This window comes from Sminthopsis crassicaudata, chromosome 1 (genome assembly GCF_048593235.1).
Source record: "Sminthopsis crassicaudata isolate SCR6 chromosome 1, ASM4859323v1, whole genome shotgun sequence".
In the NCBI taxonomy this organism is placed as follows: domain Eukaryota; kingdom Metazoa; phylum Chordata; class Mammalia; order Dasyuromorphia; family Dasyuridae; genus Sminthopsis; species Sminthopsis crassicaudata.
The window spans coordinates 720,868,576-720,885,434 of NC_133617.1; the positions used below are offsets into that span (position 1 = coordinate 720,868,576).

General features: G+C 40.7%; 1 protein-coding gene across 2 annotated transcripts in view; it reads left to right on the forward strand.

Moving 5' to 3' along the window:
- PDZRN3 (PDZ domain containing ring finger 3) overlaps positions 1-15,481 on the forward strand; it is a 277,947-nt gene extending 262,466 nt beyond the window's left edge. For both annotated transcript variants that reach the window (XM_074284090.1, XM_074284091.1), the window contains 5 exons: positions 5,878-5,976; positions 7,126-7,188; positions 9,581-9,682; positions 11,945-12,061; positions 13,001-15,481. In XM_074284090.1, coding sequence (XP_074140191.1) covers positions 5,878-5,976; positions 7,126-7,188; positions 9,581-9,682; positions 11,945-12,061; positions 13,001-14,584 — 1,965 coding nt within the window. In that variant the 3' untranslated portion in view covers positions 14,585-15,481. The remainder of the gene's footprint in view (positions 1-5,877; positions 5,977-7,125; positions 7,189-9,580; positions 9,683-11,944; positions 12,062-13,000) is intronic.
- The last annotated feature ends 1,378 nt before the right edge of the window (positions 15,482-16,859 follow it).

Consider the following 16,859-nt stretch of genomic DNA (forward strand, 5'->3'; position numbering starts at 1 on the left):
GTCACTTAATTTGTAAAATAACCATATTGGTACCTAATCTACCAAAGGCTATCTAAAATCGAAGTACCACCGTACCATCCCTCAGCTTCCTGAATTACACATATCTGACTTTGGTTTCTGCTTACTATGGAGCCTGCCAGAGCAGAAAGAGAAACTCGGGTCAACAGCTCTTTCTCACAAAATTGACAGATGCAACAGCAGACCCTTTTCAGCTCTGGTATTTTAACTCTGCTTTCCCAGCATGTCTTTATCCCATGCATCTTTACCTTTTCAAAATCAAATCATTTTCAAGGTAGAAAGATGCCCCCAAGAGACTTCACTTAAGTCAACAAATCTACTTCCTCTGAAAGCCAGTTTTCTTTTTAAATAGCATCCTGGACAACCAGATGGACTCCAGGGTGGTGGAGATGACCTTGTTCACTCACTCAAACATCTCGAAGAACATTTGGTTTTTCCTATCACAGCTCACCTTGGTCTGGGCAGAGACTGTTTGTTGTTTTCAGGAAAAGAACTCGGCCATTACAGTAACCTTTCGCAAAATCCCACTAAATTAATACAACATGACTTTCTGGGTAATTGTGTCCTTCTAGGAGTAACTTTAATGGGAGCCAGCAGCTAAATTCAGTGCTACACTAATCTAAGAAAATTTGTTGTGGTTGGACCATGTGTCATTTGGGGGATGGTAATACCTGAAAGAAATACCTGACCAGAAATAGGAATTACAAAAGATTAAATCGTGAGCACAGCACCTTTGAACATGATTCCTCTAGCAGAGGGAGTGATTCACAACACCTACTATGTTCCAAGCACCCAGAATTGAATAGGAAAAGGAAGTTAAGAGGTATAATTGAGATATGATATAGTTGTTTCTCCTCCTCCTTCTCATTCCCCTTAACTTTTCCCTGACACAATGGCCCATATTTTCAACATCAATAATTATTCCAGTTGTGATGGTAAGTTAGGAAATCTTAAGTTTCCTCCAGAATTGAGCAGCTAAACATTAATGGAGAGTTGAGTGGTGGGTGTGAATGGAAAGTAGCAAGTTACCAGTGAGGAATCCTACAGGAGGAGAGGTTTAAAGGGTGTCAACAGACAACAATATTATTCCAGTTTGTAAGTTGGGGAATCTTACACTTTCCTCCAGAACTGAGCAGCCAAAGGTTAATGGAGACTTGAGTGGTAGATGTGAATGGAAAGCAGCAAGTGACTGGTGAGGAACTGTATAGGAGGAGGAGTTGTGAAACACCACTCTAGACTTTAAGAAGCTTACAATATGCTTGAATATCTGACAAAGTATCAAATATTCCATAGCATGAAGGATCAAATATTTAGTACTTTGGAAGGGAGGGTCCTCAGAAACCATCTAGTCTTATCACCACCATTTTACAAATGGGGAAACTAAGGTTTTAGAGAGGTCTTACAAGTGGGATTTGAACTCAGATTCTCTAATTCCAGAGTCAACATTTTTTCCTACATCCCATGTTATTTGAGCTAAAAGATTACCTTTAAGATAAAGTAAAAAACAAAAAACAAAAACAAAAAAAAAACCTCTTCTGCCTGGCATTTAAAGCCTTTCCCAATATGACTATGCTATCTATACCTTACTAGAGAGATCACACATTAGTCCTCTCACACATGTTTTGCATTCTGGCCAAATATGTCTACTATACATGCTCTTTTTTTTTCCTGAGGCAATTGGAGTTAAATGACTTGCCCAGGGTCACAGAGCCAGGAAGTGTTAAGTATCTGAGATCAAATTTGAACTCAGGTCTTCCTGACTTCAGTGCTTGTGCTCTATCCACTGCATTACCTACCTGCCTCCTAATGTACATGTTCTTGTCAAATGTGCTTCCATTTTTTTTCACATGATCTGCTCCCCCAGCCCTCTGCCAAAGTTCTCCCCTCTTAACTTCCGCTTCATAGAATCCATGGCTTCCTTTAATGCATCATCTGCCTGAGGCCTTTCCTGATCTCCCTAGGCATTCACATCCCCACCAGTCAACTACTTTGCACATCTCTTTAGTTCTATACATGTTGTTTCTCCCAATAAAATGAAAGTTCTTATTTTTTCTGCCTCTATTTCCCCATCGGGATATTATAGGCTCAGGATGTTGTAGGCATTCAGCAAATGTTTACTGAATTAAATATCTCCCCATCACTGCTACAGATTCTAATCATTCTTCTCAATAGAAGCTAGCTTTTGTGTCATGACCTAAACCTTGTGTTCAAGCTAGACATTCTTAAAATGATTCTTTCTGCCATTCATTCTTCTCATGACGTGTTTGCTAGACCCTTCACTGTCCTGGTTGCCCTCTCTGGACTGGTTCCAGCTTTTCAATGTTTCTTTTAACAAATTTCTGAATTTAGTGGGAATATTACCTCCTTGTTTTGGATACTCCTGTGAATGTAACTAGAATTTAGATTGGCTTTTTGGTCAGTCCCTTAAAACATAATAAAAATACTGTTTTGGTTTTTTTTCCTTTTTGAATAACATTAGAAAACAAGGAGACACAGTGTTAGCACATTCAAATTTTTCTCCTTATGACCTTTTCGAAGTATGTCTCAGTCTTTTTCATGACTCCCCGTCTGAGGAAGAACCTGCTGATGGGGCACTAAACTTTCACCCTCGACAATGTCCCTTTATGGCGATGGAAGATGTTATGTTTACATTCAGCTTAGAGCCCTCCATTTGGCTGGGGACCAAAAAATGTCACCAATTTTACTGGTTCACACTGAGTTGGGGGGATGGGGAAAGAAGGTCAGTCAGAATTAGCACAAAGTCTGCATTATTTGAATTTTACTACTCCTCTTTACGGACACCTTTATGTGTCTGAGTTTCTTCAGCCATAGGACACAAATAACAGTACTCTTAAGAGACACTTCATAAGATTGTCAGGAAAAAAGCTTGTAACCACTAAAATATATTAGTGATGGCTAGATAGTGCAATGGTTAAACAATGGTTAAAGTGCCAAACCTGGAATTAGGAAGACCTGAGTTCAAATCTAATCCTAGACTGTATGAGTCACTCAAGCCTGTTTGTTCAGTTTCCTCATCTGTAAATTGAGAGGGTCAGACTAAATGACCTGTAAGGTCTCTTCTAGCTATAGACTTATAATTCTTTGGCCCCCAGAATGCTACCCCTAATATTTACCATCTAAGTTATCGTGGGCATGTCATGTGACTTCTCTGCACCTGAGATTTTCCATCTGTAAAATGAAACTATTCTATTAAATGACTTCCATGGTTTCTCCCAGTGCTAAATCTGCCATCTTTTGCCAATGCCTACCACATGATAGGTGCTTAATAAGTGTTAATTGACTATTATTGTTAAACTTTGTCTCTTGAAAATATTCATATGCCCTGGTGGTCCTGCCACCTCATCAATATGGATACTTCTTCAACAATGCAGATTGCAAATTTCTTCAATGTCTGCTGTTTTTGTGCCACTTTTCTCCATATTCTCCCATAAATCAACTGCAGGACATCTAACCAGTATATTGAGATGTTCTTTACACGTTGTTGACATTTTGTGGATACCAGTGGAATACAGAGACTGCCCCACTTTCATATTATATGACTGACTCATTTCTTTTTTCTAACCATTTTTCTTCTCTATTGACATCCTTTAACTTTTCCTCCTGTACGATTCCTCATTGGTAACTTGCTGCTTTCCATTCACACCCATTATTCATCTCTCCATCAACCTTGGGCTGCTCAGTTGTAGAGGAAACTGCAAAGTTCCCCTATTTACCATCACAACTAGAAAATTATTGTTCTCTGTTGGCATCCTTTAAACCTCTCCTCCTGTACGATTCCTCATTGGTAACTTGTTGCTTTCCATTCACACCTACCAACTCTCCATTAACCTTTGGCTGTTCAATTTTGGAGGAAATTATAAGATTTCCTAATTTACCATTACAACTGGAATAATACTGATGTTGAAAATATGAGCCTCTGTGTCAGGAAAAAGTTAAGGGCAATAAGAAGGAGGAGAAGAAGGAAGAGGAGGAGGAGAAGGAGGAACAACTATGTCATTCCTCAGTTATACTTCTTAACTTCCTCTTCCTGTTGAATTCTGGAACCAACTCATTGTCTCTTTTCAGTAGCTACCCATGAATTATAGATTTAGAAATGAAAGGAGCCTTTGAGGTTTTGTTCTCACAGGTGTCTTTTGAGTGTGCAGAATTAGATTAAAATGTAATTGGGAAATGCTTTACAAAATAAATAAAAATTCAAAAGAACATATATAGTATTACTATGTGATTTTCTAAGTCAATATAAGGCAGGCAGCCTGTTATACCATTTCTGACTCTCTGTCACCTTTATATTGGAGTTTGACACCATAGTTCTTACACAGCCTCCTCATTTGACAGTTGAAGAAGGCCCTGAATTGGTTAAGTTACTTGATTATAATCAAACAAGTCGTCCCTGGCAGTCTCCAGGACTCCCAAGCCAGCCCTTATTCCCTGCATCCTGCTGCCTTCCGTATGTGCTCTATAAGCTGTCCATCTAACTTCATTTCTTTCCTTATCCTTATCCTTGAAGTAGATAATCTTTATTCCATCTATTGCACCACCCCCATTTTACAGATGGGGGAAAGTAAACCACAGAAAGGTTAAAAGAGACTCACTGAGCATCACATAGCTAATAAGGATAATAAGGTAGGATTCAAAGGCATTTGTTGTTGCCTCCCTGTCTGGCACTCTCTCCACTGTACCACCCACTGGATTCAACTCAGCAGACATATATCAAGTACACACTACGTTCCCGTAATGCTAGAGAAATAAAAACAAAATGTAGTCTCTGCTTTCACAGAGCTTACACTCTCCCGGGGATTGAATTTGGGAGTGGAAGGAGGGATGACAGCTTTGAGTTCCATCCTGAAGATGACTATTTGAACACCTCTCCTAGAAAAAGCCTCCCTGAAACGAGCATCAGAGAAGCTAGCGATCAGATTTCAGCAGGCTTCCCCATACCCGTCCACTGGAAGATAATGTTTTACAAACCAGTCCCAGCGACCTGTCCAAGAATACGTACTTTGATGAGTCCCGTGGATGAGATGAGAATTTGCTGTGGCAACAACTTTTATTCCTGCTTGGCTGGTGGCTTAGATCGGCCTCTACAACTTGTTAACACTTCCTAGACAGCCCCATAACTTGCTCCCAGAGGCTTTAGTTGTTTTCAAAGGTCTGATTTCCTTCTGAAGCCCAGGCTAATTGGGCCATGCAATGTGCTCTGTGGCTCAGCCATTTGCTGAGCTCGTGTCTCATGCCAAGCATTCAGGCCCCCTCTGCTTTTATCTTCTTTCATTTGCTGTAATAAAGCCTGAAACTAATTTCTCGACTGTAAATATCACAGCTGTTGTGGAAAACATTAATTGCATGCTATCACGTTGCCCTCTTTTCTGGGATGAATTTATGCAGTAATCTCTCTCTGCGAGTCACATTGCTGTGAATATTAAAGGAGCCCGAAGTGAGATCATCTTAACTCCACACGTTGGAAACATTTATATTAAAATCGGCGAGTGGCTTTTGTATGAAAATGTCCTTGTTTGTGACAGCCATTGAAGTATTGCTTTTTAAAAAGATTTGCCACTAGAAGTCCTGACACTGAATGAAATATAGGTGATTTTTCTTTCCCTAAGATCAATGAAAGAACTATTTTCAAAATGACTTTATATTGATTGAAAGGTCAGAAATGCCCTCAGCATTGATTCCCCCAGACATAATCACTTTTTGTTCAGTAAGTTAACCTGCTGTCCACAGTCAAATGAAAAGAAATCCAGGATGGCATTTAAGCCAAATATTTTCAAAGCATTTGACAGGTCTCTATCATCATGTAGCGCATTTGATTTTGATGTCCTTTTCTGTGCCTAGGAGGTGGATTTGTACCGACTGAACAGCCAAGACAAACTTGGTCTCACTGTGTGCTACCGGACGGATGATGAAGACGACATTGGGATTTATATAAGTGAGGTAAGAATGAGTTACTACATTCCCTCTCATTCAGCCTAAATGATGAAGGAATCTCCTTACCCCAAGTTCAGCTCAAGATATTCTTTGGCAAAAGTATAGAAAGATCATTCATTCATTTTCCTTTCATGTGTTCATGAGTGAATGAATGAGATAGAGAGATGATAGAGAGAAATGGACTCACAGAGACAGAAATATATAGAGAGGAAGAATAAAGGAGGGAAAAGATAGAAAAAATAGAAAGGGGAAGAGAAGAGAGACAATGGCCTCTGACAGTGGTTGTGTGACCCTGAGGAAGTCGCTTAATTTCTCATCAGTCAACTCTCTAAAACCTTAAGTGACAAACAAGTCCCTTATTGGCTTCTATAGAGACAGTCTCTACTCTCCTAATTCCCTATAAGACATATTTGGACCCTCTGAAATAAATAAATATAGAGTGCATGAGCTTTTGATCATTTGTATCTGGAGGAATTAGAATGAATGCCATCAATCTTAATATAATGGTGCTCTATGATCAAATGCAATTGATTGGCAGCCCTTGCTGGCTTTATGGTCCTATAGCCTTCATATCATTTAAGGACCCTTTCCTTTTCTAAATACCAGTCTGTAGTTCCCTCTAGGATTTGGGAATCTTCAGCCATTGTGGTTTAAAAGTTTGCTAAATATCATATAACTAACTTGCTATTAGGAAACATAATGAAAAACATTGTATCCGATTATCCTTCCTCATCTTTTCACTCTTTGGCTGTTCCTTGCTGAGCACAAAAGCCCCAGTATCATCCTTGTCATCAGACATAACTATTTCTGAAATACTTGCTGGGAACTTCTGAACATAATAGACACCACAGCAACATGCAATATCTTCATTTCAGATATAATTGGCTGAGATTTCAGTAAGGCTTTCAAAAAAAGGGCTGGAGATGGAACATTCCCACTGCTTTACCCCTCTTGCATGTCAGTTGGGAAACTACCCTTTTCTGCACAAAGATAACACCCAGCCTATCCCCAAGGGAGACCATGTTTGTTAGAGGCTGACTTTTGACACTCTTTTATTGTGTGCTTCTAAGTGGGTCCAGAGGGGCTATCCATCTCTGTGGTTGGCCTCCTAGGTGCTTGGAGTTGGAAGGAACCTAACCCTCCTCTATCTTTCAGATTGATCCCAACAGCATCGCCGCAAAGGATGGACGTATCCGAGAGGGAGATCGGATCATCCAGGTGGGTTGCCTGCTCGTTTGTGTATTTGTTTGTTTACTTCTGTACAAACACAGAATTGCAAGATTTGCAGAGACCTTGGGGGCTTCTAGTCCAAACCAAAGTCTCTTCTCTATAAGCCCCCAACAAAAGATCGTCCAATTCCTACTTAAGGACCTCAAGTGACAAAAGAACCCACTTGTGTACGCCCATAAAGAGGCAAGAAGATAATGAGTATTTAGAATGGTTGACCTGGAGTCAGAAGTAACTCAGTTCGCATGTAACCTCAGACACTGGACTGGACAAATCATTTTACCTCTGCTTGCCTCCGTTTCCTTAGCTGTATAAAGGGAATTATAATAAAACCTATCTCCTAGAGTTGTATCTTCAAAATAATTTTTGTAAAGCATTTTACAAACATTAAAGCCCTATATTAATTTTAATTATTGATAATTATTACCTCCTAAGTTCTCATTTTGCTTATAGACATGATTCCTAGAAAGATTTTCTAGCCTCAGAACTCAGTATATCTCTTTGCACCTTAATCTGTTTCTTCAAATTCTGACCTCCAAGACCCAACGAAACCAGCATCATCCTCTGGATGATTAGCAAGAGCACTGTTAGTCAGCTAAGGCCCAAGTTAGAACCTCATCTCTGAAACTTAGACTGTGATAACTGGGGGGTGAGTCACTCAGCCCTTTCAGCCTTAGTTCCTCATTTGTAGATGAGAATAATAGCCCCTGCCTCTCAGAGCTGTTGTGAAGCTCTAATGAGATATTTGTAGAAAGCTTTGTAAGTACTGATAAATATTACTTATTATTATTACTTATATCCCACCTGGGTCTCACAGTAACATTTACATCCACCCTGTGCATGGAGTCAGAACATAGAATGCACTCACTGCATTTGATGCCAAAGACTTTGACATCTGACACTTAGAGATTAATGAGAATGGATGGCTCCAATAGCCCAAGTGGAGACTTGCAGAAGACATTCTAAAATCTCCAATTCCCCCTCTCCTTTAAGTTTTTCTAAACAATTGTTCATAGACCAAGATTTTCAGGTCCTGTCTCACCCTGAGGTAGAAAACCATCTTTGGAAAAATATCAGTAAAATTAACTGGACCGTTCCTAGCTTGCTTAGTTGAATATTTAACTCACTTCATGAAGTTGCTCTTAAGGGTAGTCTTTTTATCTTGGGAATTCACTATCACCTCGGTAAGGCCTTCCATATTATAGTCATCCATCTTCCTAAAGGATTCCTGTTCCTTCTGGTCAGGTTTCCATTCATCACCTTTTTAGCTTCTGTCTCTAGGACAGAGTTATCATAGACTGTTAAAGCCAAAAGGGGCAGTAGGGAGCAATGAAACCCTGCCCCTTACTTCCCATGGGACTATGGGATAAAGCTACTTCTGTGGTTCTCTAAGCATGCAAAAATGGAGGGTGGGAAGAATAGACTAGGTCATTCCAACTCTAAATTGCCTTGCACATGATATTAACCATATGTTTAATAAATCTCACTGATTTGGTCTCAGCATCCCACAAGGCTCTGTTTTGCTCTGTTTCAGAGGTATGGCTTCTGTGCCTTCCTCTTACTCATTACATACTCACTTATTTCTAATTCATTGTGTGTCTTTTTATTATAAAAGATATTGAGTGATTTCTTATACCTTTAAGATTCCTCTTAGTCTTTTATTCTCTTAAATAATCTAAAAACTTAAGGGTCAAAACTAGACTCATTGACAAATAATTTCCCTCCTCTTTCAATCTCTTTCTGTGAGTCTCAGTGCTCTCTCTCTCTCTCTCTCTCTCTCTCTTTTGTCTCTCTCTCTCTCTCTTTCCATATCTGTCTGTCTTTGTGTCTCTCTTTGTCTCTCTCTCTTTCCATATCTGTCTGTCTGTCTTTGTGTCTCTCTTTCTCTCTCTTTCTTTCCCTCTCTCCTCTACTTTCCTCCTAGGTGTGCTGGTTACCTCCAAGTCTTACCTCAATGGCTTGAGATTTTCCCACACACTGTCTTGACTCAGCACCCTCATTACCAATACCTCCATGCCTATGCTTTCACCTTCCTCTCCCCCAGTACAAGATCTCCCTCTGTTACTTCTTGCATCTCAATAACAAACCACCCAATGCCACCTGTGCTGTTTATTGCTTCAGCATTACAGTTACCTCATCAGCTAACCCAGCAGTGGCTTTCTCGTAGGCAGGTGCCAAGAGAAAAAGGCATTGGTATAACGCCTTTGTTATGTTTGGAGACAGATGTTCTTTTGTGGCTGGGTATGATAAATGACGTTCTGGGTGTGAATTAGGGAGGTTATGGAAGGCCAGGGCTGACAGTGGGGCTATACAGAATCAGGATGGATAAAGCCTCTATACACAGAGACTGATTGAATCACTATACACATTGTTGTTTTTTTAGATTAATGGTATAGAAGTACAAAACCGAGAGGAAGCCGTGGCGCTTCTCACCAGTGAAGAGAGCAAGAATGTCTCATTGCTAATAGCAAGACCTGAACTCCAGGTATGGCAGCTTCGTGTATGTGCAAAGATATTCCTATTGTTTTCCCCTTTGTGGTTCAACGTCTACACTTCTATCTCTAGTGCAATTATCTCATTATAATTTTTGATCTTTGAAATGAGCACCATAGAAAAAAGGGAGAACTCTGGGTCTCCCCAAATCATTGCTTGTTAATAACCATTTCTCACATAGTACAACCCCAAGAACATAGAAAGCTCTTTGTTGAATTCCAGAAATCTTGGGTTTCTTTCAGGTTCCTTTCAGTGGGACATTGCCAACGTTATCCTTAAATAAAGCAGTTACAGTTATATACAGTTATAAAATGCCTGCTTCTCTGCTAAATACTGGAGACAAAAAAAAATAAAAAAGATATACTCTCTCCCCTCAAGAAGATTGCATTCTATAGAGGAGAGAGAGCATATACAAGGTTTTTCAGTCATGTTCAACTCTTCCTAACCCCCTTTGGGGTTTTCTTGGCAAAGTTACTGGAATGGTTTGCTATTTCCTTCTCCAGCTCATTTTACAGATGAGATATACATAATTAGGTATAAACAAAATAAACGCAAGGTAATTTGGCAGGGAATGGGAGTCCTTCATTGTCCTTTCTAGGAAAATGAATTTCGTATCCAGAATCTACTTATCTTAAAAGAGGAACATAACTTGACAACCATAATTTATATCTCTCATATAATTTCTGAGAGCAGTATTAAAGTATGGATTGCTGCTAAAGTAATTCTCTTTAGTATAGTGTGTGTATGTATATGTGTATACCATGTGTCTGTATAGAGCGAGGTATAATGAAGAAAGAAGAGTTAAGGGGTCAAAGCTCTGGGCCATGTCAGTTCTATTTTATATGTAAAGACCCAAACTAAAAAAGCAAATGAGAATCAATCTCCAAAAAAAAGGGACAAGAGGTTAACCCATCAATGATGAGGTGATAATGATATTTCTGAAAGGAAGGGAATTAGCAATCATCAACATCATATGATCTTAATTCTGGGTCCATGAATTTTATTTTAAAAGGTTCTAAACCTTTTAAATTACTATATTTCAGGATAAGTGGTTTCCTTTATAATCATATGTATTTTATTTTGTGCATTTAAAAACACGATTCCAAGAAAGGGGTCAAAAGATTTTTCCAGACACTGCTTCCAGGATTCCAGGACACACACACACACACACACACACACACACACACACACACACACAGTTTAAAGACCCCTACTTTAATTCAGTTATCTCGGTTTAAGATGAAGAAAGAAGTAGTATCTTCTCTAGGCCTAAGGTTTTGGGGATATTAGGTGGCACAGTAAATGGATAATGTGTACACATTATCTGGGAGTCAGAAAAAAGGCACCTTTCTGAATTCAAATCCAGCCTCAAGCACTAACTAGCTGTGTGATCCTAGGCAAGTCACTTAATCCCATTTGCCATTCCCTTCTCCAGCTCATTTTACAATTGAGGAAATGGAGGCAAACCACCCTAGCAGCTTTGCCAAGAAAACCCCAAATGGAGTCATAAAAAGTTAGACATGGTTGAAACATCTGAATAAAAGGCCTAAGATTACAGAGCCAATATTGGAACCTAGTCTCCTGCCTTCTTGTCCTTAGCTAGTCTTTGAAATCCTTTAAGCTTGTTTGAGTACAAAGGACACCTTGGATTTAGTTATCTATCCTAAAGGTTTAGCAGGATTCTGTGAAGACAGTAACATGGTGTGTAGGATAACTTCCCTGGGAAGAAAGGGAAATGAATGGAGAAGTTTCTCCCAATTAATTTTAATGAGTTTCCATACTAACCTTTTCTCCCTTTATTAGAAGATCTAGAGAGTCTCTAAGAAAACAGGAAAATGTACAAGTTATATTCAGTCAGTTGGTCACTGCCAAACTTTTGTCAAGTGATAACTACAAGCCAGCCCTATGCCAAGATCTCTAGGGATATAGAGAAAGATCAGCAATCCTTTTCTTCAAGGAGGAAATATGTAGATACTTAAGAGATCTAGAGAGAACAGAGGAGAATCAAATTCAGAAGGGAAGGTATTAACAGTTGAGAGGCCTCCTGAGGAAGGGAAGACTTGAATTGAGTCTTGAAGGATGCCAGGGAAACAACATGATAGAGGTAAAGAGGGAAGGCCTTCTGGGAATGCTGGATAGGCAAACCAGAAGCATGGGAGATGGGAGATGGAATATTGTGTGCTGAGAACAAGTAAGACAGTGTTTCTGGGTCAAGGACCTGCTGAAGCTGTGTCTCTGTTCCCCTTTCCCACAGCTGGATGAAGGATGGCTGGATGACGATAGAAATGATTTTCTGGATGACTTACACATGGACATGCTGGAAGAACAGCACCACCAAGCTATGCAGTTCACAGCCAGCGTGCTTCAGCAGGTCAGAATGTGTACATGCACACGGGATGGGCGCTTAGCCCAGAATCAGTGATCCTTATCCCTTCTCCCTCACCACCCTCCCCCAGTGGAACCCAAATTTGGAAGACCATTATAAATGCCAACCAGAAATTCCCATGGGAGTTTAGATGGGAGATTCCCATGAGGAGAGAAGGGTTGTAATCAGCCCTGTGGGAGCTGCCAACGGATGGAGACTTTCAGATGTTCTGCTTAGCTCTGTCCAAGCTAGTTTGAGTATAGACTCAAAATAATAGAATTGCTTTTCCATTTCAGAACTAAGAGAATTCGAACTATTAATATTCTTGGCCAGGAGATGGCTACTGTTCTGACTTCTTAAAAGTTGAAAAATAAAAAAGTTGCCTGAAATTGGCTTAATGAATACTTATGATGTCATTGACACATTAGTATAAACAAATGATCTTCTGAAGAGTCATCACATAAGATTGATTTCAGGGTGCCTGGGGAAGTTTGAATCCCTGATAAAACATAAATTGAAGACTGAAAATAGTAACACCTGGCATTTCTATAGACAGTTACATAGAGTTTACAATGCAGTGGCTCTCACAACCTCACAAAGTAGGTACTGGGGGTATGAGGGTCAGATGAGGATCAAATAAAAACTCAGATTTACACAGCTAGTGAGCTTCTGAGGCAGGAGTCAAAACTAACTAGGTTCCTCTTGACCTGGAACACAGTGTTGTTTCTAGCACATCACACTGCCACTCTGAAATATGATGGGAATTCTGAGCGATTCACCCTGTAATACCCCCTCTAAAAAAAACTCTCCCTAAAAAGAGTCTTTCCCATTAAAAAAAAAAAATAAAAAAAAAAAAGTTTTTTAATAAGATGAAATTTCGTAATGGGAAATTGGTCCTATATACTTTCCTCTTTTCAGCAATGTTGTTGTTGTTTGTTTGTTTAGAAAAAGCGTGAGGAAGATGAAGGCACCACGGACACCGCCACGATCTTGTCGAACCAGCACGAGAAGGACAGCGGCGTGGGGCGCACAGACGAAAGCACCCGCAATGATGAGAGCTCCCGCAACGACGAGAGCTCCGAGCAGGAGAACAACGCCGATGACCACACCACGTCTTCCAATACTCTGGGGAGCCAGAGGAAGCTGACCTACAGCCAGGACACCCTTGGGAGCGGAGACGCGCCCTTCAGCAACGAGTCCTTTATTTCAGCCGACTGCACGGACGCCGACTTCCTTGGGATCCCGGTGGACGAGTGTGAGCGCTTTCGGGAACTCCTCGAACTCAAGTGCCAGGTAAAGAGTGCCAATCCCTACAGCCTGTATTATCAGAACAGTGCCCTCGAAGTGAGCAAGAGCGACCCCGAGAGTGTGGACAGAGAGCTGGAGATGCTGAACGAAGAGCTACGCAACATCGAGCTGGAATGTCTGAACATTGTCCGGGCTCACAAAATGCAGCAGCTGAAGGATCAGTATCGGGAGTCATGGATGCTGCACAACAGCGGGTTCCGGAATTACAACACCAGCATTGACGTCCGCAGACACGAGCTCTCAGACATCACGGAACTCCCCGAGAAATCTGACAAAGATAGTTCCAGCGCCTACAACACCGGAGAGAGCTGCCGCAGCACCCCACTCACCCTCGAAATCTCCCCAGATAACTCCCTGCGGAGAATCGCAGAGAGCATCAGCTGCCAGGGCAGCGATGGGGCAATGAGCGCCTCCGCCGCTTGCAAAGTGTCTCAGAGGAATCTGCTCTCCATCACAGAGAGCCCAGAGACCAGCAGCCCCAAGTACTCCCCCTCTCCAAAAGAGCTTGACCTCAGCAAACAGTTGGAGAGCAAAGAGAAGAAGTCTAGTGAGGAAAGCAAGAGCCCAAGCCAGAGTCCAAAGTTGGGGGGCTCTTACCTGTCGCCCTATCACCACTCCCCCTACAAGCACGCTCACATCCCCGCCCACGCCCAGCACTACCAGAGCTACATGCAGCTGATCCAGCAGAAGTCAGCGGTGGAGTATGCCCAGAGCCAGATGAGTCTGGTCAGCATGTGCAAGGACTTGAACGCCTCCAACCAGTCTGAACCCCGAATGGAGTGGAAGGTGAAGATAAGGAGTGATGGGACTCGCTACATCACCAAGCGCCCGGTGCGAGACCGGCTCCTCCGCGAGCGTGCCCTGAAGATCCGAGAGGAGCGCAGCGGGATGACAACAGACGACGACGCCATCAGCGAGATGAAGATGGGGCGCTATTGGAGCAAAGAGGAACGGAAGCAGCACGTCGTGAAAGCAAAAGAGCAGAGGAGAAGGCGCGAGTTCATGATGCAGAGCAGGCTGGATTGCCTGAAAGAGCAGCAAGGGGCCGAAGAGAAGAAGGAAATGAACATCATTGAACTGAGTCACAAAAAGATGATGAAGAAGAGAAACAAAAAAATCTTTGATAATTGGATGACGATCCAAGAACTCTTAACCCACGGCACAAAGTCCCCTGATGGCACTAGAGTATACAATTCCTTCTTATCAGTGACTACTGTATAATTTCCATTTCCAAATCGTGTATATATAAAAAAAAAAAATAACTCTACCATTGGGGTCAAAATTCCTGCCTCGTTCAATGTGGCAAGTTTTTGTATATAAGATAAATAGAATCCTTGTGTTTATAGGTGAAAAACTGAACTCTACAACACTGGGTGTGATAACTGTTTTAACAGGAGAAAACCACCCTGACTCTCTTTGAAGGCAATATTAACAAACAGCTTTTTTCAGATAACTGATTGTACTTTTTTACTTGTTACCTTTTACATAAAATGTTTTAAATTTCAGAAATCTTCTTATTAACCATACTTACATGAAAGAATTTGTTTAAACTATATTCATATTAAAAAGTTAGACATGCTTTTCTTTTTCTGCCTGAAACACAAATACAACTGCCAGTATGTATTTTTACAAAAACCCTCTTTTGTAACATTACTTTGCCCTGGGGCTGCCGTACTTAGGGCCAGTTTATCGATATTTTAGCTCAAGTTGTTTGGCAGATCAGCATCACTGACTTCCCTCTGTGTGAGCTGTTCGAGGCTACTTCCCACACATAACCAAACCAGCAGTGTTTAGCGTTGTGATCCACATTTAAACATTTTTCTTTGTGATATTTCTAAGGAAGCACCAAGGTTTAAACAAGAAGGGCCTGAAGCAGAATATCCTGTGGCTTTAAAGGAGGTTCAAGCATGTTTGCAAATGTTGCGGCCTGTTGAAAGAATTTGCATGTACAGGAAAGTTGTTGATACGAGATCGTCTGTGTGATTTTTAAGTGCCCCCCTCTGATATCTGTTTGCTTTGTAGAGTTGAATGTACTGAATTGAATAAGCAGTTTCATGGAATCATGATGAGTTACAGACATCAAGATGAGGTCAAAATAAATTATTATTTTCTATTTGATCCGCTTTGAAATGATTCCTTCTCATTTGTCATGGGGGAGCGCCTTTCGGAGTAAACTGCTGGGTGTAAACAGGTAGATTGATGGTAGATTATAACATTTTCAACCCCATTTGACCCATCATTCATTGGCTCAATTTGTCTTGAACCCCTCTATGACTGAAGATATAAGAGACACCATCAAGCCATCTAGTTCAAGCCCTTCATTCTACAGAGTAGAAGCCTAAGATGCAGGGAATAAGGGATTTGCCTATGCTCACATAAGTGATAATAAAAGCCCAAATACATACATAAACACATGTATCTATCTATCTATATGTATTGTGTATCTATAGATAGATTAATAGAGTGATAGACTAGATAATAGTTTGCCAAGCACTTTACATATATCTCATTTGATCTTTACAACAGCCTTGTGAGGTAGATGTCTTCTTCTCCCCATTCTACAAATGAGAAAACTGAGGCAGACAGAAATCAAATGATTCTTCCAGTGTTACACAGTTAAGTGTCTCCTGCTGAATTTGAATGCACATCTCCCTGGCTCCAGATCCAGGTCTCTAGCCACTGTACCACTTTTGCTGTAGTAAGTAACAAAGCTGGAATTTGATCTCCAATCATCTACCTCTATATTTACTATTTTTCTACCTTAATACTCTGCCTGCACATGAAGTAGGGCACATTGACATATGTGAAACACACGGGTATTTATCAAGTGAAAGAGCCCATACTATGGCATGTGAGTATTTTGTGCCAGGGGATCCAAGTGGTTTGTGTCGTGGGTAAAGACTGGAATTGGGTTAACATCCTGTAAATAGGAACAGCTATTCATTAACTCCCTAAGATTGTGTTGACATTCTTCTGTTTAAACTAAGGCCTGGAGTTTTTTACAAGTCATTACTGCCCATCAGTAAGAGATATCGAGCTTAAGTCTCCCAAGGATATATGAATTGCTTAAGCCTACAGCTCCTATGTAAGTAAGGCCTTTGGCTCAGTCAATATCAAGTGGAATAATAGCTCTCGTCCAAGCAGTGGTCTTATTTAAGCTAACAATTGATTGTCCTTCTACTCCCAGCTACCAACCAAACTGTCATTAGTTAATGAATTTGCAAAGACTGTTTACAGACAGCCACACTAGCATTTTCTATCAGCATAGGACAAATGCTCAAAAATGGGGGAAAAAAAAACAAAACAGGTTATTTGGCTATTTGGTCTGTATTATGACATATGAATAATTTTGTGTTCTCGCTGCCTTTTTTTGCATTGAATTGACTGAAATTTTGATGAAATTCCTCAGCATATTATTGTTTCATAGCCAGAGACTTCACGTTGGCCACAATCATAGGCCACCATAACTATTTTTAAAGGACCAAAATTTGAGACT